The sequence below is a fragment of the Temnothorax americanus genome, unplaced genomic scaffold (genome assembly GCF_048541705.1).
Source record: "Temnothorax americanus isolate GAGA-0224 unplaced genomic scaffold, ASM4854170v1 Scaffold4, whole genome shotgun sequence".
NCBI classification, from domain to species: domain Eukaryota; kingdom Metazoa; phylum Arthropoda; class Insecta; order Hymenoptera; family Formicidae; genus Temnothorax; species Temnothorax americanus.
The window spans coordinates 4005143-4029450 of NW_027509547.1; the positions used below are offsets into that span (position 1 = coordinate 4005143).

The window sequence follows — 24308 nt, forward strand, 5'->3', positions numbered from 1 at the left end:
AAACAGCGCTTGTTCGCACGATCAATAATAATTTGTGAATTCACTTTGTACGTCACGCAGCTACACTTTTAATTGGATATATAATTAGATTGGATGTTTTTGATCCGAATCCAAAAGAATTTCAAAGGTATCGATCTTAATTCTGTGGAAGAAAAGATGTCTTTCACGTTTACTTGTAGTACTTCACTGTCGCTGTAGCCGCGAGCGCAATATTGTTACACCCGCGCAGCATTCGTTCCTTAAGCGATGTCGCGACGCGGATTTACGCGCGCCCGGTGAATCGCATTATTTCTGGAGCACGAAGCGCCCCGAACGGAATGCACTTTCTGGTACATATTTATAATTATCACGCGGCGGCGGTTTCCGCGCGCGCTCTGCGCGTCCGCTGTGTGCATTTGCGACGTCTGCCGCGACATCCTGTTTCTCGTCTCTGTCTCGCGTTTTCGTTTTTCTCGTGCGCGTGCGAGAAACCCCGAGACCCCGAGACTCAACACGTGACTGGCAAACGCGCAGCGATTTCACGGATACACCCTATACAGCACACGTTACAGCCGAAGCCCCGGGGTCGCTCTCCTGGAAAAAGCTTCTTAGAATAATAAGTATGCGTCTATGGTTTTCCAGTAAATCCTTAAAATATTTAAGGATTTATCCGACGTTCCATGAATATCCGAAAGAACTGAAAGCGGCCCTCTGTACGTCGTCGAACTTATTCCATTCACCGGAGATCGCTACAGATGGTTCTCTCGTGACCCGAATTTTCTGAAAAAGAAATAACACTACTGCAAATGGAAACCGTTATTCTCTTTCGCATCTTTTCGGGCTTGAAGCGCGAAGATGTAATACCGAGAGAAACGATAGTGAGAAGAATCTTTTTTTCTGGTTTTCGGATTTACTATTAATTCTCACAAAGTCGCGACAGCCAGCTCTCTTTTCAGGATTTTGCAGTTTTTCTCTCTCGTTTTCCGCGAGCAACTTGTTCGGGGAATATCTCGTTCTCGAAGCGAGGTCGATGACACGCGTTAGCTTATATAGAGAGACGTTCGGTTTAAAGGTCCATTAGATCTCCGGATGCAATATCGTTGCGACAGGTGACACACCGGATCGTAAGACCCAGATGGCGTATATTAAGGACATGCCACCCGGTATATCGTCACTGCGAAATGGAAACACGGATGAAACACGTTTTGTTCCGATCGATCAAAAACCGGGATAATATTATTTCACCTGAGCATTCGAAAATATATGCTGTAAACGCATCGATATGTAAATAAACAAATTGCATGTTCTACATTGATGCGACGTGCGCGAACTGCTGGCTAATATATACATATCCACCGTTTAACCCATATTTTTCCGTTTTTAATCGAGATGAAAAATATTCTTCTCCTCGTTGAATTAAACAATCACGGCCATATGGTAACGTTAATGGTTATCTGTTAATTATCGCCGGCGAATTTTAGGCAGTGTGCACTTGCGATGAAATTTAACGGTTACGTCAGTGACAGATTTAACGTGGACGCGACTAACAAATACGAGTTCGAATTACTTTTCCTGTCGCACGTGCTAGCCGATATCATCATTCCTTCTAATGCGTGTTGCGGAGAGTTTCACGATAATTACAATAGTTTGACACGTTAGACCGTAAGCTGTGTTTTTTCCGACTGCGGACTACAGAGAGAGAGAGAGAGAGAGAGAGAGAGAGAGAGAGAGAGAGAGAGAGAGAGAGAGAGAGAGAGAGAGAGGGAGGGGGGGAGAGAGAGAGAGAGGGAGGGAGAGAATCGTGAGATGGAAAATCCATTTACGATCTAAGCTTCGGCTTAGGGTAAGCCCCAGATCGGCCCATGATTTCGGTACTTCGATAACCCAGTCGTGCCAGCCGCCGGCGAGATGTTCGCCGGCGCAGAGACGATCCTCGATCGATTTTCCCGGTATCTCTCGACACAAGGGATTAGGTCAGGGACCAGAGAAACGGGTTAGAGCACGGCGAATCGGATGCTAGCACGGCCATCCAAGTGATGAGATGATTGGCTCGCTGATGAAACCTGATAGAGCTGCCTGCTGCTTGGCCGATCTGGCTTGGCGGATTATGTTCTCCCGTGCGAGAGAGCACGCTGGATCACAGCCGCCCCCTGATCTCATCCACTTCCGCCTCGGACACCTATTCTGCTCCGCGATCTTTTCACATGCCCACCGCTAGAAACTCGAAGATTCGATTTCGAGAAACTCAGAAATTGAACACGCTATAATTTCGGCCGTGGCCCAGTTTTCGTCACTTACGAAAGTACGAAGGAATGTATTTTATACTTTTCAAATATAAAGACACTTTTATAGTACGATAGATATTTCCTGTGATACTTTTCTAACTATGCTGGCTCTAGTTATTGAGGAAAATCTTACTTAAATTTTTATTAAAGAGAATTGCTGTAATAAGCTTTGAGCGAAACTCAGATACATATTTTTCAACTTTGGGTATCTTCCTGAAAAAAGAAGAGCCCATATTTTTAAATATAGATATATCGGCACATTTGTATTTTCTTTCGGATGGAATACGGCTATTCATAGACGTGTACGTTGATCATAAATTAAATAATACGTAAGTATCCATAAATTCGAGTCGAGGGGCATTGTCTGAGCGGATATCGAAGGGGGAAGAGAAAGCAACAAATTGCATCTAGTTGAAAACTCGTTCGGCCATCTCTCTTGACTTTCCACGACGAGCAGCCGGTCTCGAGAAAAATGACACTCTTATCTGAAAAATGACCGGCCATAAACAATCTCGCGAATCGGTGTACGATAGCGGGCGGGCTGCTGCTTTCGTATAGCGCACGTCTTGGTATCGCTCTTTAACCTGTCGACAAAGTACCGCGTGATAAAATTCGGGATAAATTGTGACTTCGGTAGAAAAATTACACGGACGTAAAAAGTTTCGCTCTGTCTTCGCGTAGATAAGATAATATTCAATTATCAGCGAACATTTGCGTATCACGCGTGTTCGGGTGTCATTAAATATTATTCTTTGTTGAAACATTAGAGTTTTCCATGGTCTCTCTGGTCTTAACGCAATAACTCACAAATTTTTCTAACACAATGCCAGAGGCAAAGAATGAATGTTTCCTCATTTTATCTATTTTATCTATGAGATAACCAAAGGCACAAAGATGTACCGCGCGACACAAATATTGACAGAAAGCTTAGTGTTCCTTATCTAGGAGAAAATTGGGAATTATCAAAATCAGATATGATTCATAGATATTCTCAGAAAAATGCACATCGATAAGTAACGTTCTTCCTTGTAGGAAGAGCGTTAGTGAGATGTTCTGTCAGTTAAAAATAATTTTCTGATTATTTGATTTGTATTATTCACCAGCTGTTAATTTTTTAACGTTAAATTATTCTCCTAACAAATTAAATTTTAATTCCATGAACATTTAGCTCTCTAAATTAATTGAAAAGTAACTAAGTCCCATTATTCATTTACGCTCCTGACATTTAATTTACCGGGGCGCTTTAATTTTCAACGTTAAATAGCGCGATAATTAGGTCTTAGATTAAATTTGCGCTAAGGGAAAAATTGACTACGAATTACTAAGAGTGCTCTTTATAAATTTACACCTCGGTTGAGACTCGCCGGAGAATACAGAGGCAGAATGCGAGTATCGAGCGAGACGCGAAATTAGGAAAATTAATTGTCGCCGTAAAGAGACATATTCCGTTCACGATCCTTTCGCGCAGATACTTTTTCCATCAAACCCGAGTGTCTTTGTCGCGCTCGCCTTCGCAACTCGCTGAACAAAGTTTTCTCTAGATTTTACTGTCCGTGGAAGCGGAGAACGGCGGCCGTTTAGACGTCAACAGCTGCGTCGCAGCCCGCCCCGACTGCTAGTCGGCTCTATTTGTTCTTCTTACATTCTTCATGGAATAGTTCGGTCTCGCCGTGGATATACACCGAGTGACTGCGCGCCCCGAGAGGGATTAAGAATATCTTTCGGCTCTCGTCGGACGTTCCGAGGCGAATTGGCGTTGGTTCGCGACTGCATCACTCCCAGGGTGCTTCTCCCTTCGAGTGAAGCACCACTGTGGGCCGTTTGATAAAAGGGACGAGTACGTTGCGCCGTGACAACCAGTGAACTCGCGGAAGCATTCTCGAGGAGCGAAGCGGAAGGCCGCGTCCAGAGAAAACTACTTGAATCGTAAAATTCCTCGAGATAAGACAACGATGGTATGGGATACTTTAAACATGAGAGATTTAGATAGGAGAAATCGATGCGCTCAGTGAACTTATAAGTACTTTGTGAATTGGAGAAATACGCTCTCCAGCAACGCGCGCGTTATCTAAATCGAGAGATACTTGTCCGAGAGCAGCCGGAGGGAGATCTGATTGTTAGACCTACCGGTACTTTATCGCCCATTCAGACTCGTTGATTGCGGAAACAAAGAGAAATATCCGTGTTTCTATGCGAGCTTTCATATTACGAAAATAAATCACGTAGGTTGATACTGACACAGAAAATATAATCTGATGAGAATATGCGATACAAATTCGCATTTCTTAATAATTTAATAAAAATCAAATTATTGTGATATATTAAAGAGCGGTTTCTGAATGCGGCCCTCGGTCTGTATATGGAATGAAAAATGTTAGAAATAATCTCAAACGTTTAAAAGCAGGGATTGGTGTGGATAGTGATTAATTTCTTTCAGATGTCAGTTGTAAAATACTTATTTAATAATACCTGACGAAGCAAATATATATAAATCTATGTTACATCCATTTGTCACAGATAAACATAAATAAATCCTTTGATTTCTCTCTCGACTTTTCGCTAATCGGACGTGTAGCAGTAGGTAGGTTTTATCGATTTATTAGCGTTACGAGCGCGAATATACAGTCGTATGCGATGCACTAATTTTGGCACAACTTCGCTGCGATAACGTTTCGCGTAAACATTGCTTTGGTCGATCCAGACGCGATGTAACTTCCCCTTCCGCAGGAACATCATCCGAATGGTGCGCAACGTTGTACGCGATTGTTCTAACAAGGCTTTATTCATACACGGTTTAAAAATAAGGACACTTCTCGCTCCCGAGGCCGACAAGCTCGAGCCTTGTACGCACGAATTGCACTAATTTCTGACGCGTATTTCCTCCGCTATTGTAATACAGGCACACAATCTCTCTGAGCTGAGAGACTCCAAGCGACCCGTTCTCGCCGGAAACTCTGTTGCGCAATCGCACCGCGCAAACACACGCACGCACACGTGCGCGAGCACTTTCCTCATACAGCCGGTAAAAAGAAGAGAACACTTTAAATCTTCGTTCTCGACAACACGTAACACTTATATCACAGATAATGAACGCCGCTACGCCTTGGCCGCGTTCGCGGCGACGGAATCCTGGTCGGGCTTGGTGGGTAGTGGCCTGTTCGCCATTTTACTAGTGGATGCAGACGTTTGCTGGGGTTCCGACAGCTCCGAGTAGAGATGGGTCGTGTCGGACGGTTCGGCGTATTCGCACAGCAGCGAGTTCGGCCTTTTGTTGTTCGTTTTGCCGGCGGACGCGCCCATGATACTTTCGCCGAGAGCCTTGAGGAAGCTCATCGGCTTGGCAGATTGATTCCTCGTGTCCAGCTTTGGGCTCTGCGGCGGCCCGCAATCGTCGGCACCGTAGCCGAGGTTCCGCGGAGGACGATCATTGCCGATGAGATGATCGTTCACCACGTCCGGCGGTAACGGCTGCGGTCCCCTGCCGATCAGACTCTCCAGCATCGGTTGCGACAGTCGACTTGTACTGGGCACCGTCTCGTCGCCCGGCAACTCGGCATACAGATGGTTCTGATCGGTGATTTTGACCGGTGGACCGAGCTGATCGCGCGGTTGCGCGTACTCGGTGATGGGCGGTCTGATACGCATCCCGCTCGGCAGCAGTTTATCCAAGGACGGTGCTCTGGTGCCGATGTTGACGGACGGTCTCGGTGCACCGCGGGGTCTCCTGATCCTCGGTCGGATCACGTCATACGCATTCTCCTCCCGATCACCCGTCGATTGCCGGTCATTGTTGTTGTTGCAACTCTCCTCGACTTTGATAAGATCGTACAGGTGCTCGATCATGTCCCTCGCTTGGCTATGATTGTCGGGATCGTTCAGCCGTTCCTGAAGATCCCTCAGGTATTCCTCTGTCAGTTCTTCCGGTAACGTTTGCGTCGCCTTGTTCTCCGTGTACGGGTAAACGTCACCCTCCTCGTCGTCGTCCTCCGTCTGCGTGTCCATCTCGAGAATCCTAGTCTCCGCTTGGAGACCGGCGTACTCGTGGACGCTCAGCCTCGATATCGATCTGGCGGACGTCGCGGCGGTCATGCCGTTATTGGACGAGAGCCAGTTCGATAGATTCATCAATGAGCCGGATATCAGTTTGGGACATACGCCGCGACGGCGCATATAGAGGATCCCCGAGGCTAGGATCACCACGACGACGACGAAGACCGCCACGACGCATACGATGACGATGATCCTCTTCTCGTGTGACACCTGCTCCGACTCGTCCATCTCCATGTCGAAGAATCCCTTCTGTCTTGGATAGATGTGAGGACCTACGCTGGGTGGACTGACACTCGGCTCTAGCTTCGGCGACGGCTTCTCGCAATTGACGTGATCCCGCTGCGTGCATATAAGCTGCGTGAAGTTTCGCATGGCCATGTAACCCTCGGGCAGATTCAGGCATTTTTTCAGGAAATTGTCGACCATGCAATAGCTGGAGTCCATCATCCACGTGACCGAGCTGTTGCGACCTGTCACTCCGCGTATCCAGCTTTCGAGATTGCAACTACACTTCTCGTTGAAGTAATTGTTGCCGACGCGCGCCGAGTTCACGCTCTGCGAAATCGCCGCGAACCTGAGGGACCCCGGCCGTGCTTTTCGTATACGATTGTCCGTGAAGGAAAATTCGAATTTGGGCGCCGAAGTGGCACCGACCTCTGCTTTAATCGCGTCGCTCTCCAAATCGACGAAGACATTGCGGTCGATCGCTATGTGGTTCCATTGATGCAACACGATCGAGCCCTGTTTCAGGTGTTGGAATTCGTTGTTGTTGAAGGTTACAGTCGCTGCCGATGTATTGATAGCACCAGTGTTCACCTCGGAAAATCTGTACGAGAAAGATAAAATAAAAAGGATTATAGCGCATGTTAGTATACGCACTAAAGAATATTAAGAAATTGAAGAATATAATTAAGGAATAAAAATGTAATTAATGAATCAAAATTGAAAAACATCGAAAAGTTAATTTAGAAATATTGAATATGAATCTGTCTTCTAGAAAAAGGTCTACGAGTTTTTATTTCCTTCACCATGAATTTATGCTGCGCGATAACAGTAAGGGTCGTAAAGTAAATTTAATGTCGACAACCTGGAATGTTGGATCGTGAGATTATCGTGGCCGGCTCTGAAGGCCGCCGTGTCGACATTCTTAAGTTGCACATCGACAAATTCGAGGTTTTGGATAAGAGCCCTGTCGCTGAAAGCGCCGGATTGAATCTCCTGGATAGTCGCGTTGCTAATAATCACGTTGAAAATAGTCATGGCACAAAAGGCGTCCTTGCGTATAACCCTCATTGAGATGTCGTCCATTCGAATTTCCGCGATAGCCGAAGGAAAGACCGCCGTGGGTAACTCCGCAATCCTCACATTTTGGAACGTAATCTGTATCAAAGGTAATTCATACAAAATTGTAATTAACATTTCCGGGACTTGGCCGCTCTAAGGATTATCCGCGGACTTTTAGATTTAATTAACTGACAATTCGTGTTAGTGCAAATTGTTCTGAGCTCCATTTAGTGACATTCAAAACGGAGCATTATGAATGATATTATGTAATTTATTCATATTAATATGTTATCCCCCCGATATGTGATCCGATAAGTGAATAGCGTAATGTAACTGGGGATGCGAATATTATGTAGATGCCAATATCGGTATCAAGATTAATATTAGTTGTAATTTTCAAGATAAAATGAATGTAGACATTATATACGAGCATTGTTTAACAGCGCGTAATGGACACGAGAATAATTTGCAAGATATCCGACCTTGGTCGCTGGTCCGTGTCGTCCGGGTTGAGGCGCCTCCAACTTGAAGGCGTTGCTGGAGAGCTCCAAGGATGGTACATCCCTCATCTTGAGCCACAGCAGCCACGTGAAGGCGTTCGGCTTTATCTCCACGTGTTTGCATCGCGATATCGAGACGCTCAGCGTGCCGCGCGTGTTCCGGAAGGCGTGGCTCTCCAGGAACACGCTGTCGCACTCCGACACCTCGAGATGCGTGTTGGGTGTGCTGAGATTCTGAAAGGCCTGCGTTTTGGCGACCACGTTGTTGATCCCCGAAACATGCACGCGTTTCAAGGGCGCACCCCCGCCGAACGCGCCCGCTTGTATTCTCAATTCTTGGCAATGAGAGACCTCGAGTTCCGTTGCATTCGACGGAATGGTCCCTTCCAGCAACTCCACGCTCTAGAGGGAAAACGAAACGAAAGATAAAACATGATGGTGTTATCGAGCCTCTTATTGTTTACGATTTACACGTTAACAAGTACAATTAAAGAAGATTGCAACGCTCCACGGCATCGATATGTTGCCAAGGCCGTGTGCCTCGTCATTCTCCTTCTCCAGATTTACATCTCGGTTGCGTAATGCGTATCATAACAAGACGACTGACTAAGATCATTTTCTGGAAACGTAATAAACGCGTTTACATTTCCTTACTTAAGACCTCGCATGATTTACAGCAGTCTTGTCGAGGATTATTACACTATCAAAAACCATAAAATTTTGTAGGCTAACACAGCAAAGAACAAAGAACACGTTTGACGTTATTTGTAGCGATACTGCCAAATCGTTTAGCTATTTTAGAAATTAGTACCTATGTCTTAAGGATAGCATTTTGTGATAATGACATTTTTATTGATTTAGTAGATATGGTTTCGTGAATTATAAAAAAGGAGCAATTTTGTTTATTTATGGCTTCTAAGGATACCTCGATAAGTAGTAAAATAAATCACAAAACATTGATTTATTCTTATTAAATAATAGAATTTCAGAGTTTAGGTTTGAAATATTTCCATTGATTTCTGCATCGACTTCCTGGCGGTTATTTATAGATTTATCTCAGCGCCGCCAGTTTGTCGGTGTATTCCCTGAGCTAGCGCCCGATCATATGTGTCACTCGGGCTTCTTAACGTCTCTCAGTTTCTCTCCACGTTATATCAGAAAGGTGGATCGCGATAAGCTTTCTAAAAGTTGATACCCCCGTATGCCCTCAATATCCTTTGTGCGGCTATAGAACAACTGTGCGCCGTTGAAAATCGCTGAAAAATACAGAATGGAGAAATATTCAGCAGCCAGCCCGCGAACGATAATCCGAATCTCGCTGCCGAAAACTGCGACTTCGAAAAATCCGATTCTCGTGAGATATGAATTTTTGACGATCCCACTAAATAAATATCTTGAATAAACATCAGCGCGCCGTTCCGATTTTTCATTCGCCCCTCGGGGAGATATCCTTTCTCGCGCTTATTAGAAATTATTTATTCGCTTCTATTTTTAGACCGGAGCTCTTTGTTTGCCGTGATGCACGCGAGCGCATCCGGTTCTTCCCGGCACCTTTGACCCACCCCCGACAACTAAATCCGTTATCTGAGATATTTTCGTCTGAGATATCACAACGCTGTTTACACGCGCGTGTTAAACATGCTCGGGAAATACGATGTGTTAGGCGACATGTTAAGTAATCTTAACTGCACGATGAGTTGATTCATTATAATGTCTTCCGAGATAAGGAAAGAGAAATGTGACGACGGATGTTAAGGTGTAAACATTCAACGATTGAATTATTTTGTACGTGTCGCTATGCGCAAGCACGGGATAATAAACTTTTCTTGAAACTTATCATTCTTTTGCGGTTTTGACATCAAAGACTTTTGACGTAGAAAGATACTACAGTATATACTCTAAAAATTATTACTTTGTTAAAAAATTTTGCCGTGGCTATTGTAGGGGTGCCATTCGTTTGACATTTTTCCTTTTCTCGTCCAAAACGATTATTTATCTGCGCGTAATAAAATTTCAGTTACCGAAATGGACGAAATTATTACTCCCGTTTGGACATCTTCCAGATTCGCATGCGCGCGCGATGTTTACTTTCCGTAGAGAATTATTTTTCCGCGCATCCTGGTTTATTTTCACGTTTGACTTCATGCGAAAAAAGTCAAACAGACGTAGACCACATAATGCGGCGCCCAGGCCCTAGTTCCTTCAAAGCACCGGAAAATCGTTTCAAGAGTTCATTAGAACGCCGATGAGTCATGCGCCACTGTTCGCGCCTGTCGCGTCGAGTAATGCGTGCGGTTCGACTTTCGCATCCCGTCTCTCGGTTACACCACGGGTAACACGAGGCTCCGGTTTATTCTTTCTTGCTTCGTCGTAGTCTTGTTTTCATCGTGTTCCCATCCACCATAATTCGCGGTTCGATTTCAACCGACGAGTGCATCCTTGAATGCTCTCCATTGGAAAAAGAAGAAAGAAGAGGACATCGATATCGTCCGTATCTATAGCCCGGATTAATGTAAATGTCGAGCGGAATGAGATGAAATGTATCGCGATTACGAGCGCACGAGGGCAGCTATGCCAGACGATCTCGTTGGATCACGGTGACTGCAGCTTCATTACGACTCAGATTATCCGGACAGATACGATCTCCGATAATATTGGATTCAGTTTCATGACAGCATCCGATAACGCGTATTTGGGCGAAGCTCAGAAACACGTACCAGGCACAGTTGCGAAATCCAGTCGAAATCAATTTATGAGATGCGCGCATTATAAATTTGCTTGCCTCTTATATGTATCGATACCCGATGACATTTTATGAGGATTTTAATGACACGTGATTTCGCTTTCTTTTAAGTTCTTACGAAGTCGTATTGCTTTCCGATATACATCAGCTGCAAGCTGCAATGTGTAGCGAATTTCCTGTGCGTTAAACCTCGCGTACCATGAGTATATATGAGATACACGCTGCTCCGACTGATAACGCCGCGGACAAAGTAAATATAGCGGCGTCGGCGTGGCGGTAGTTTGTTCCTAATTAAAAATATGCGCGACTTCCTTGCAATCCAGCGTGAAAATTCCGCGCGGACAGAGTTAATTAACGGAATAGAAGCACGGGGAAATACCGCGACGTCGAGTGTATAAAGCTGATGGGTTATATACACTTAGCGAACGAACAGCGAACGCGAATGTTTGGACATTCGCGTTTTTGCTCCTACGTTGGTTGTTTTTTCTTTCGATTGCACCAAATACTAGAATTCGATCAGATTCGGTGTTTGCTGCATGTAGCAATTTGAAATTTTTGATTGCATCTGTTGAATAATGACAACGAACGTTTACGTTTGCTGTTCGTTCGGTGCTCGTTCGCTAAGTGTATACCCAGCTTTAAACGAAGCGTGCTGCGCGATATAGCTATTTGCGCGCGTTCGTATCGGATTTTGTTTTCATTGTGTATCATCGGTGATGTTACTTCGGATGCGTCGTGCCGTGAAACAGCTGTTGCAGTCGACGGTTCTTCGACGGAACAGAGAGGAACGCGGTCAGGTGTGGCGGGAGGAAGGCGCGAACGCTGCGCGACATAAGTCGGAAAATGCGTTTCTCCTCTTTCTCTCACTCTGTCTCTCTCTCTTCTTCCTCGATGAATGACTAAGACTGCTTCTGGAAAGTCATGTCATTTCGTACACGGCCGGTGTGACTCAAGGGTCGAGACGCGCGGGTAACGCCGGTTATTTCTGCATCGCGGGCCTCGGGCACAAAGAGCATCTCTCTCTCTCTCGGTCCCGCGCGAGTTACGAACGACGTTAAAACGCCGGTGCGAATTAATTTCGCGGTACCGGGGACGAGGGATCGCGCGCTGGCCCGCAGCCATCGTAGAATTTTCTATTGCCGCGATGCGTTCTACGTAGCAGTTTTAATTTCCATACCCGCCCGCGCTCGTTCGTTCACGTTGCGATATAATTGACGAGCTTTAACAAGAGCCGCCGCGCTATTGAATATGGAAAACATATTGTGGGATCAATTCATGCTAATTAACACGTCAAAATGTTTGCCGGACTTCAATTGTCAAAGACCGCGCGATTTCTTATCGCTCGCTTTAAATTATTCTTGACAAAACGATCGTTCGACAAAGAAATCCATGTGGAAACATGAGCTTCCGAAAAATTTTCTGCCAGCTGGAGTTATTCGAGAACGGTTACTCAATTTGTTTCGATCCGCTCTGAAATTTTAGAGCAGAAATTTTTTAATATCGCTCCGCCTCGTTTCGCTTCGTTCCGCAACGGAGCGTGTCGAATCGTTTCCGTTATCGTTTCGGTTCAGTCCGGTTCCATATGTTCGGAGGAAAACTTTCGTGAGAGAAAAACCTCGAGATTTCTTCGAATTCCGGCATTTTTACGATACATTTAACGCTAAGTTCGGCATTGTGATTTCTTAGTAATGTCTGTCTAATATGTCTGGTATCTCGATTTGAACACGAAAATCACCCATTTAGAAACTTTTATTTAAGACTGAACGTGCAATTTTTAATATATATTTCTTGAAATAAATCAATTTGTACGTCGAAGATTTTTATTTCGCGACTCGGTAAAGAGCAATTAATGTTACGCTATTTGATCAGCTATCCAAACAGTTGTATACGCGGCAATATTGCGACGAAAACAAGTCCCATAATATCGAGAGAGCGTTGCTTTCTGGCGAGAAAGCACTGCAACGTGGATCGCAACGCGGAGGTTGCAGTACATATACCGTTAGCCGAAGAGAATCTCAAGCCGACTGTCTAGAATATCGATGATTCGCAAGGGTTACATCGTCGGCATGGCGCACACGGGAGGAAACATTATTTCGACTTATACACAACGCGGCCGGCGCGCACTCGGAACGCGTCGGAGCGGAAATAAAGGGAACGGACCACTTTAGCTGGATTGCGCGAATGCTGTCGGACCGTGGATCTGTGGTAACCGATTTTGTCCTATGCGGCATTGAGAAAACTCGATAGTTTTGGCCGGACGCCACGTTCATGACGAACGGAAATGACCACGAAACCCTGCTTATAATAGTAGTCTAATAGAGCTCGTATAAAGGTTTATGCCGACGTTAAAATATTTTCGCCCGCGTTAGTCGTTTGCCAGCGTAAACACGAGAGAAAACGATGCTGAACGATGCAAATTTCCACAGCATGTTAACCCGTTGCAGTGCATTAATTTCAATTAAGTATCTTGAATATATTTTTGTTTTGTTAATTTAATGTGAAAAATTAATTTATGTTATTTGAAAATTTTCACAAAAATTTTAGATGTGACGGAATGTCTTGTCGTTTTATTTTAGTTAACTTTATAAATTAACTGAGCAAGTTATTGAACAGTTATTACGAGAATACTGTACGAAATTAGATCTATCGAGGGCCAAACATTTACTGAAAAACAATACCTAAAATTCTAGAAATTCACCTGCACAGAAATATTTTTTTGTGCTGATTATAATTTTGCAAGGCGTCGTTTTCTATCATTTTTAGTATTTGGGAAACTTGCGGAGGACTGCCGCAAAATTCTATGTTAAATTCATCTCGACAGAGAGAAACACAGAGATTGATCTGAATTGTTTAAATTATTGAAACTTGTCAGATTCCTCAAATTTTGTACTTTTACCCGATTACACTAAAGAGTTGTTTTAAAATAAAGATAAAAATAAATCGTGAACTCTTTCTCAATTTACATTACGGTTTAACAGTGCTACGATATTCGATCCAATCCAAAAATTATTGGGGGGGGGGAAGGTAGTAAGAGAACTGGTAATTAAGCCGGTGCATTATGGCCGACACGGATGACGGATGAATATAAAAATAAAACGAGAAGAACGAGAAGTTACGTAAGATGAATTATATGGGAAAATATATAAGTGAGCGCCTTTCTATTGAATTTCTCCGCGTAGCCTGCTTCGGCAGTCCTCTCCATCATTATCAAGTACAACCGACCCCCAAATTATGCGATGAGAAGCGCACCGCGCGTCGAATGGATAAATAATTAAGCAGCTTGGTAGTACGTGTCGCGCATGTCGATTTCGCGCGTTGAAATTCACGGCAGTCAAGTCACGTACATCAAAGATCCGCCGTTTGAATTGGAATCGACGTGGATATTTGACGGCCGTATATCATCGGGCACGACGTATTAACTTCTAATGCAAGCGCTAATCGAAACGCAGATGACGTTCCCGCCGCGCCGCGACAATTCTCGTCATCCACGACGTGTAAATCCGTTTATCGAGGTGTCGAGAGGTAATCGTCGCGATCGAGATGAATGAACCGGATAAATGGAAGGTGTGCGCGGCGAAGAAGGAGCCGCCGAGGCCTATATGGAAGGCCCCGCAAGTTTCCGTTTTCGTCACCGTCGAAGTTGCGCCGTAGCTAATTGACGCTGCAGTCGGGAAACAGCTCGGGTGTGTCTCCGGCGTATAAAAATAACCCAATTCACTGTGTCTAGTTCTAGTTCGAGGTGAACGAGAGGACGACAATCGAGTTATTCTAAACTCCGGCATGGTAGAGGCGCGAGAGGCGCGAGAGGCGCCGCCGTCTATTCTCTTCGTTGAAATTAATCGCGGTCGTAATGAGCCCCCTTCTTTAATTTAAAAAACGCCGGAGAATAGTCGCCGGTTCTTAACGGACCGACCGAGAACAACGATGTTCGCGTTCTTAAATTAACTTTAAACCGTAGAAATTAGATCGAGAGGTTTATTTCGGAAATAAAGTATATTGTTAATTATCCGATATGGTCATTGATATACCGTGGATAATTTTGCGTAATGAGGCTGAATATTTAATACTATTCACGACATAACGAAATTACAATTACGCATTTCTCTCGTATCCTCTAATGGCGACTGTTAAACAATTCCGATTTAATTACCTGTTAGAGCGCATTATTATGAGATTTAAAATTTAAATATTAAATTTGGCAATCGTCATTGCGACGATAAATTTACTGGATTTTTGGCAAAATTTGTTACTCATATCATTGTTTCCCGAAGCCACCGAACTTGTATTGAATTAATAAAAAATTATACTATGGATTACTGACAGAAACACAGAAATTTGTTTCTAATCGAAGGAAGAATACAACTATTATATTTGTTTCTTAATTTACACTGCTACTTAAATATGCATTGTGGTTATTGTATCCAACGTTCGACGCGACATGGATGTGATTAAACATGAATGTATAATGATATCCGTGATATCTCTCGCTATATAGTTAATTTCTATCTTTCTGGACGGCGTTATCGCGCGTTACTAATATTCGGTAACATTTGTCCATATGGGTTTGGCGTTTCGTGCGAAACGATCGAGGTACAAGACGCAAAGTTCTCCACCAGGACCGTGATATCTGGTTTTTGCGAAATTTGCGAAGCTCGAAGCGGGGGCGTTACGGCGATCGCCATGAGGAATGCCGGAAGTTAATTCGCGGAATGGCGATGCACCCGCTGACACTTGCCTTCTCTCGCCGCGCGCTTCGCACGAGATGAAATTACTACTCGCCCTCGCATATGCGGCCACGGTAGGATACGCCTGCCTTTGCCGACATGCGAGCGAGCGAGCGAGCGCCATTATTCCGCCGGGGGCCTCGGCCGGGTCGCGTCAAGGGATAATTCGGTTAATTGCCGCAGCACACCGGGTACTGGATGGCCTGCGATCTGCTAAGTGCGACGTGCTAGCCGCGCGCAGCAATCGCTCCCGTTTCATTTCTGTCGCTTTAATCTCATGCGATCTATATTTCCTGTATCTCCGTTTTTCGCTACATCGAATCGAGGAAAGATTTTATCGATTGCGTCTCTTTACGTGCTCCGCTTCCCGGAAAACGAGTTCCGTCTTACTTCAAATAATTAAATTAATAAATATATGAATCATGCTAAAGAGATTGACAATCGTATAGACTAAATATGATGTTATAAATCAATAAAGAGATGAAAATTTGATCAATTATTAGGAACGGTATGATATCTTAAATTTTTCTCTTTCTACAAAATTATAGAGTATCTGCTGAAGTAAAATACTACTATTTTAAGCTCTTTATAAACTTTTATCTTTTTTGTTAAGAGAGAGAGAGAGAAAGAAAATCGACTATTCTATCCGATGGCTGGATGGCTCGTCTTCTGACTTTATATAATCTTATATTCTGATCAAACAAAGAGATCTAATTTGATATGCGTGGCGTTCTTTCAAGTGTAAAATCTTCCATTAGGACAATGACATTCTAAATTTAAACGTGCACTGCAGAGGCCATTTCTAACGTTAACTCGATCACCCTTGCGCGCACAGTCATCGGAATATCCGGATTATACGGTTTCAAACGCAACGCGGAAGATACACGGCGAATGATCCGGGTCGAGCGAGCATAAATGTGCACATGTGTTTACGCGATTGTCGGTCTCCGCCATGCACATACGCGTAACGTACACAGGAATGCGTTCGTACAGATAGGCGAGGCACTTCGCACGTGTGGCTAATCGCGATAACTCATGAGAGCTCGCGGGGGGGTGTGTTAGAGAGCGAGAGAGAGAGAGAGAGAGAGAGAGAGAGAGAGAGAGAGAGAGAGAGAGAGAGAGAGAGAGAGAGAGAGAGAGAGAGAGATGTCGTTGCGAATGAACGAAGCAGGACGTCGGGCTCTATCTACGCCCCCGGAACAAATTCTCCAGACAAAGCCGGCGAACCGCAATCGGCTCTCGGATGCGCGTGCATGTATTGTGCGCAGCGCAGCGCAGCGCGAGCCATCCTAAAATAATTTATCGTAGGGTTGCGCGAGCCGCGAGGGGAGCCGCGAGTGATAATGGCGCGATCGAGATTCACGAGTACGATAAAAGATCCCTCGCTCTCGCTTCTATCTTCGTAGGTGCGGCGTGCGGCTGTGTGAAGCTGGGAAATTGTTTTCGAATCGACGCTCGCGGCTGCACGCTCGCCAATTTTAATTGTGAAATATTGCGCTGGGGCGCACGAAGGAGGCAGGCCGAAGCAGTCACGGCGGAAAATAGTGATGACTTATCGGATGGCGATCGTCGAATTTCCACGTGGAAATGTTTTCCCAGTTTAGATCGCAATCGACTATAATAATTATATTATGAGATACCTCCGAAACTGCCGTTATAATTTTACGTTAATATCGCGTCTCTGACGCGATATGCACCGAGATCTTTAGATGCAAATATATCAACTGTTATCTATAGATTCGTAATTATCGTAGTTATTTATGCATCCTGGCTATATATATTTCTAGTCGCGACCGCGCTACTTCACTACTTCGCCGTACAATATAAATTCTAATACGTACACCCACGTCGCTCGCCAACATATAGAATTTTCTATTCGTTCGCACGAGGGTCGGAAACTCGTAGACGTCGATTTACGTAAGATTATCCCGAACATTTCTCGCCTCCCGTTGATGCAAACCAAACCCGCATCATCTACGCTCTCTCGCGTTGACGCCCCGGCCGGAGAGATACGTCGTGAACCGGAGTGTAATTCGTTGAAAGGGCCTATTGTGAATAAATTGAGCCGAGGCGAGGATCGACCCGGCGTTCCATCGCGGCGCGGTTTTGTCCGCACGAAATTCCCACCGCGACGCCCTTACCCCGCTGTACCCTCGCGCCGTCCCCCTGGGTCCTAAGCAACCACGCGAGCCGTCAATTTATTAATCCACCGAAGCAGCTGAAGCAGAAGCGAGGCGTATGAAAAGGGCCGCGGAGGTGCGACCGTCCTCGAGGCGGACATCGTTACGCATTGTCCCCGCCGATGTCGATGTAAAATTCGACGCGTCATCGTTCACCTCGCTCCCTCGTTTTTCGAGACCCGGCTCTGTTTCCTTGAATTCTCCAATAATAATTGCATACAGCACAAGTTGATATTTCTATAGCGGGGTCGTCGAACGTGTACAGCGCGGACGTGGTACATGCGCGCGTATCTGGTGGCATCGTTTCCGTCCTAAGTGCCGCTATCGCTCTCGCGCGATTTTGCGCGACGTGTTATTTTCCAGTTCCGATTGTTAGGTTTATTTGCTCCACTCGAGATGATTACTGTGGCGAGAGAAAGAGAGGGAGGTATAGAGGCGAGAAGTGAGACGGCAGGGGAACAGAGAGAAAGAGAGAGAAAGAGGAGTGGCATTGCTAGACCGTTGCAGAAAGGGCCAGCAGCGGAGATGCACGCAACCGTGGTTTAATCGGCGGCGCATTGTTTTCGGCGGTTTACATTAACAGATTCAGCCGCCTCCCCCGACCATAATCGGCTTGTAATCGAGTTAGTCGGGAAAAGCCGCCGCTTATTAACGGGTCCGTGAGCGTTAAATCGCACGCCTAAACTGCCGCCATGCCGAAATTGTTTCGGCGCAGTGGCCAACACCGGATAACGGTGTCGCGAAGCGTTTGAATTAAATGGTTTCAGCGTAGCGCGATGCACCTGAAGATGAAGCTTAAAATCAGCCGCGTAGAACATCAGCACAGAATTCGTGAATCCGTTCTCTGATCTAATTTATGAATCCTTTACCAATATTGCTCAACTGATCATTCTTTCTAAATTAAGGGTAAAAAAAAACAAGAAAAGTTCTCTTAAAAATATTCGACTCTAAAGCCGAGACGAAGTGAAGAAACAATTACGTCACTATTAAACTTAAGCGACGACGGTGAAATAGATTCCAGGTTTTCGAACAGGCGAAGTAGAAAATAGTCGTGAAGCAGCTATGCTCGGACAATGCATCGTACCTCTACTTTGACCGTAATGGACCCTCCGACCGGAAATTGCATGCGCCGGAAATCGCCTAGGTTCAACCGAATGCGTGAGGACGAATGCGAGGGACCTATCGGGTCGATCTACTCGTGCAAAGTGCCAAGCAAGTTGGCTATTGTCGGAAATCTTTTCACATATCTAAGTCGCGCGAGGGTCATTGCGAGGAATTGCCTCAGTAAGTCGTAATCAGATTTAACGACGCGATGTAACACGCCGGCGCCGGTGCATCGTTAAGTATGCATTGCTTTAATATTTTAATCGAGTTTCTTGAAACATGATAGATGAATTTATTTTGACATTCTCGAGCTGATCTAAGTACGATAAAATATAAGAAATAAGCGTAAGATAAGATTAAATGTCTGTATGAGATATACGTAAACGCATAACGACGTCTTTTTTTTAGTAGCGTGTTTATGTATATATAGCGTAAGATAAAGTTAATATCTACATGAGACACGTAAACGTATTTTTCTTTAGTAGTGTGTTTAGTGATTTCTAAGATAACGGAGGATAGCCTATGTACAAACTTATCCTTGCTTAGCTCAATCATTTTTTATTGACGGGATAGATAACCAACGAGAAGAAACATCCTATTATTTCCCTCGCGAGGGAGATACGCGAGAAATACACACATTTATGCGCTCTTCTGAAATCATCGTGATTTCAGTGTTCGATCGTCGCTTGATTTGCCATTTCCGCCAATCAAATTAGAATGTCCTTGTTTCGATACGAGTGAACTTGTACGAGCCGGCAAGGAGTTGGCCGGCCAGTTACCGCGCGACGATGCTGTCTACACGGTAAATGGAATTAATGGCGTTGGAATGATAAGTGACGCCGTGGCTGAATCTGATTTGATTACCAAGTATTTGCCGTCCGGTAGTATAATAGTGACCCAACGCTGCCAATTGTTGTTTCTGTAGACACCGTTGAGCAAGCAAAACGACTCGTCACGACTCGTTTGGTCAATGCTCTCGCTTCCCGATTATATCATCCTTGAAAGCTAAATGTGTTTCTAAAGGTCCCTCTAAAAAAGAAACCAATGGCTCTCGGGCCATCGCGTTTATTACTTTACTCTTAGGGGGTAGGATCGAGATACCGTATTATCGACTTGATTCATCGACACCGGTCACTTTGCTGTCTGTCAATTGCCGAGGACACCGAGTACATGCTCCGTGCGTCACGCCCACGCTTAATACGGTAGGCGTTTAACTGACAGATAAGAATCGTTCTCAACGATTTAAAAGTTGTACGAGATTACGTTAAAGAATCTATAAACTACATCTTATTCAAGCAAGTTGATATGACTAATGAATCTAAATATCTGCGTTAAAATATTGATTTAAAAAATTTTTAATTTTTTGCACACGGCGAAATATTATATATCGTTACGTTTTTCAGCATAAATGTCGATTTGACGATGAGCAATTCACGTTAATCCGACATATCCATTTTTATCGTTATCTTTGATTAATGTCTAATAAATGTTTCAAATATGTAAATCGATTTATTTGTAGCTTTTAATCGGATTTTGTTTATTTATTTAATGAAGAAATTACACGAGAAGAAAAATGTGTGTTGTATTCTGTTGCGTGGCCGATTATTCGGAGCGCGTTTAAAACGGAGCAGTCCGAAGACTGTAATAGTGAATGGCGACAAAGCAATGAAACGAAACGATTTAATAAAGTCCTTAGACAGTGCGTCGGGCTACTGCGGAGAGAGAAGGCCGTGCTGTGTGAATGCCCCTTAAAACTGGTTTCCGTTGCGTTTCTATGCGAGTGGTTGATTGTAGCGTAGATAGGGAATAGGCTCGCTCCAGTTTGCGGTCAAGAAGCGTACAAGAAATTCAATGAATCATTTTTCTCCCCTTCCGAAGAAGAATTCTGGATTATCAGCTATGCGTATTACGTGCAGCATTAAATCAACACGCGCAATTATTTTTATGTTTATTATTTTTTATATCAGCATTATATTTTGATGACGAGTCAAATAATTCTTTAGATGTTTTCACTTTAAAATTTCAATGAGAGGAACTGTAACTTTTAATATTATGTAATATATCGAACGCGTTTCTGTGAACGATGTTATCATTAATCTTTTGTGATAAAAGCAATTTTCCACATCAGAAACTGATATAATGTACCATCTTATTTAAAAATTTACCTTGCAACGCGTCGTAAGATTTATGCTCGAAACCAAATCGAATTTCTCACCATAATGCGCAACATATACCATAGAAATTCTTTTATAATATTCAGCGTCGTACCCAGATCTGCCTTAAAATCTCAAATCAACGAGCTGCTACTCTACATTTCTCGTCTTACGGTGTCGCACTTGAACAAGTTATCCTTTACAGACAGTTATACGCGCGCACATTGCAGTTTTATCATGTTTTCTATATCCAAGTCTTCTCTCTTGTTGAAAACTTGGCGTGAATTACGATAATACGTCGGTTGTGCGGATGGTATCCAGCTGAGTGCAGCTGACAACGAGAGCGGCGAAGTGGAGCTACGGCTGCTGCACGTTGCGACGTGCAGAAACGTGGCAAGTAAGTACAAGTTACAGCCTGTTCCCTACTTACGCAGGGACGGACTCGAGGCCAAAGACGGTCCTACCTTCTTTTGTTCTTCCAACGTCTCTATTATATCCTCAAAATTGTTTCATTTCTATTACAAATACGGCACTACCGTTTGTATACTGGAATACAAAAGGATGCTGCATTTGTTACGGAAATACATACAAAGAGAGAAACGTGCCCTCACATAAGCCCTAGAAATAATCTACATGACAAAAAATGTATGTCTTTATTTTCTTATTAATTTTCAATATCAATTCGCAATTATTTTTAACTTTAGATCGCTTTTACGTCCATTTCTACTAATGCTTAGTTTTTCTAGTTTTAAAAGTTAGGGAAAAAAAATTAAAAATGAGTTGAACCGAGATTAAAGTTAAAATCTGCGTTGGTGGAAATGAACGTTACTTACAGGCCCATTTCAGTGTTAATGCTTACGAATGCATACCCTTGCGTGCACGCGCGCGAATCGAGCGTGCGCGTGCGTGCATGCGATTCCCACCGTCTTCACGGGCCAATGATTTATATGCTAATCCCGCGTAGAAGGCGAATCCAAGTCTCCCAAGACTCCGGCAAACTTTCACTGTCGTGCGTTAAGAATTCCTCTTTCGCAGCAGGGAACGCGACATGCCGAAATGAACGAATTCGCGTAATTCGCGAAATCTCGAGATATCCGCGTGTCGTCGCGTATACAGCACTCGAAAATCAATCTCTTTTTGATAACTTTAAAAACTATTTCGTCCGCTTACTTCGCTTCGACGGCTATCGTTGATGTCTCACGATACTAACAAATACTACTTTCCTAACGCGATAAGAATAAAAACGGAGAATTGGTACTTTTATTCTTTAACTTTATTATCTTATATATATATATATATATAGGAATGCACTGATATAGAATAGATATATTTATACTCGGCAGGAATCTTATGCTGCCGTTAAGCTCGTAAATTATCTGTCTTCAAGGGAGCGTGATAAGAAAGAAAGAACCTATACGGTATATAATCTCGGTATGATCGACGCCTCGCCGTCGCCTCGGTTTTTAGTGTGTACGAACCGCAAAATTATCGCTTCGGCAGCGAAGTAACGAGTTAGAACATGCTCACGTATTCACCTGTTCCTTGGAGAAGACGCATTTGATGTTAATCCAGGTATGCGCCATGACGGTGCAGTTACAGCCGTTCATAGCGCATATCCCCGGCTTGCCGGCCTCGATGCACAGCAGGAACGCGAGATGCCATAGGAACACCGAGCATACGATCGCACGATCACATTTAACAAGCCCGTCCAGGGCGCTGAACACTCTTCGCTTGACGCTCATTGCGACTCGATCTCCCCCGATCGAGGCGGTTAGATCATCACCAGCCGATCAGCGTCGATCCCTCGCCTCTCTCATAACGCGATCCGATTCACTCGCGCGGTTCGAAGAAACGGCGCACTCGCGCGGAGCGGAAACCCTTTTATCGATTCACTCCATCGATCGATCGGAAGACACCGCGCCTGCGAGTATCACCCACTTTGTATTCTTCATCCACTTGCAACTTCCTCCATCGATCGATTCCGCGTCCGGGCGGAGAGGGAGGCTCATCTCCTCCACTTATCGATCCGTAACGATCGACATTCCACGGCTGCGTGGAAGAAACTGCTGGGCCTCGACTATCTCGTGCGGACTGTCTCGATACGCGCGCGGTCGGCTCGTTGCCGAAGAAGACGAGGAAAAGGAAGAAGCGGTGGGACGATTTAGAGGCCAGCTGACGCGATCATCACGGAGGTTGCTTTTAAACTGTTGTAGCCGGTGGCATGCACGATCGGTGTCTGCTCCCCACCATAGATCCATGTGGCTCGACTCGCCTTGCCACTCGCCACTCGCCACTCGCTCGCTTCAGCTCTCGCCGCGCGCGTTCTCCCTCTTCGGCCTTCGGCGAGATAAACGCCAGGACTCGTCATCGGGCCCGAGAATACGGGACGGACGTCGGTGCCCTCTTCGGGGTTCGATCGGTTCGCTACGTTCGTCAGGAGAATCGACTGCGAGAGCGCGGTCGTCGATTTTTTTTAGCGCATTGGCCCACACCGTCGGCGCGCACCTGCGAAGACGACCTTGACCAACTTACGATCCTCGGCCACGTTGATGACCCACGTTCGTCACGGATGTTAATTGCGTAAACCGTGTTCAGGGCTCGTAATCCTGGTCAATGGAGTCCAATCGGTGCCGCTGCTGTAAAGATCATGAATATGATTGTTATGTTGTACCGTAAATCTAGTTGCTAAACGTAAAGAGTATTTATCGAAGTTTGCAATCGCATTACGAAATCTTGAAAATATTTAATGGCTGAAAATATTAAAATAATATTATCCAAATCAATTGAAGATAAAATTATTCAAATTAACATTAAACGATAATATTATTCAAATTAACCATTAAATTATTTATTAGTGAAAATCCACGTTTTCTTTCAGTATCCATACACGCATTGCACGGTATTGGACGGAAATGGAATTTCTATTTTTGGAGCGTTATCAAACTTACTGTCTAAGGGATTTCGAAGTTACCGGAGAACTCTTTTGACCCTAATACGTGAACTTTCGCAAAGTTTTCTAAAAATTCCGAAACTTTATCTTCTTACGTATAAGTTCCGCAAGTGAAATCGAGAGAGAACTGTTATCCCACAAGTACGAATGTCGCGCGGATTTTTGTGCGGGCGTTCGTGATTTTTCCACGATCCCGTAAGCCCCACGCCGGTAATCTCCGCGATTACGCTTTTCTTGTCGAGAGCGAGGGAAGATACGTTGCAGGCGACAAAAAGCGGGCGCGAGCCATCGTCGCCGGAAATACGCGACGCGGGGGAAGGGGGTGGTACCCGTAAAAACGGAGACAGCCTGGTCCG

At 44.6% G+C, this 24308-nt stretch overlaps 2 protein-coding genes across 18 annotated transcripts in view; one reads left to right on the forward strand and one right to left on the reverse strand.

Moving 5' to 3' along the window:
- The window catches only part of Hiw (MYC binding protein highwire), a 175142-nt gene that overhangs the window by 137104 nt on the left and 13730 nt on the right, over positions 1-24308 (forward strand). The window lies entirely within an intron of this gene.
- Positions 4705-23248, reverse strand: LOC143902479 (uncharacterized). 2 transcript variants are annotated; one of them, XM_077415433.1, is made up of 4 exons: positions 22538-23248; positions 8081-8500; positions 7402-7694; positions 4705-7140 (listed from the first exon to the last, which is right to left on the reverse strand). In XM_077415433.1, exons 1-4 carry the CDS (start codon positions 22742-22744, stop codon positions 5361-5363), a joined length of 2700 nt encoding a protein of 899 aa, XP_077271559.1. In that variant the 5' UTR covers positions 22745-23248; the 3' UTR covers positions 4705-5360. The 2 variants fall into 2 exon arrangements, with proteins under 2 accessions (XP_077271559.1, XP_077271560.1); XM_077415434.1 differs by having other exon boundaries at positions 22530-22704.

Bases quoted from the DNA above. Each gene is read 5' to 3' on its own strand.
- LOC143902479 (XM_077415433.1), bottom strand. From the start codon at position 22,744: ATGAGCGTCAAGCGAAGAGTGTTCAGCGCCCTGGACGGGCTTGTTAAA. The intron at 8,501-22,537 runs GTGAATACGTGA...TTTTCCCTCTAG, and splicing joins GCGTCTTCTCCAAGGAACAG to AGCGTGGAGTTGCTGGAAGG. The intron at 7,141-7,401 runs GTTGTCGACATT...TTTCTCGTACAG, and splicing joins CTCACGATCCAACATTCCAG to ATTTTCCGAGGTGAACACTG.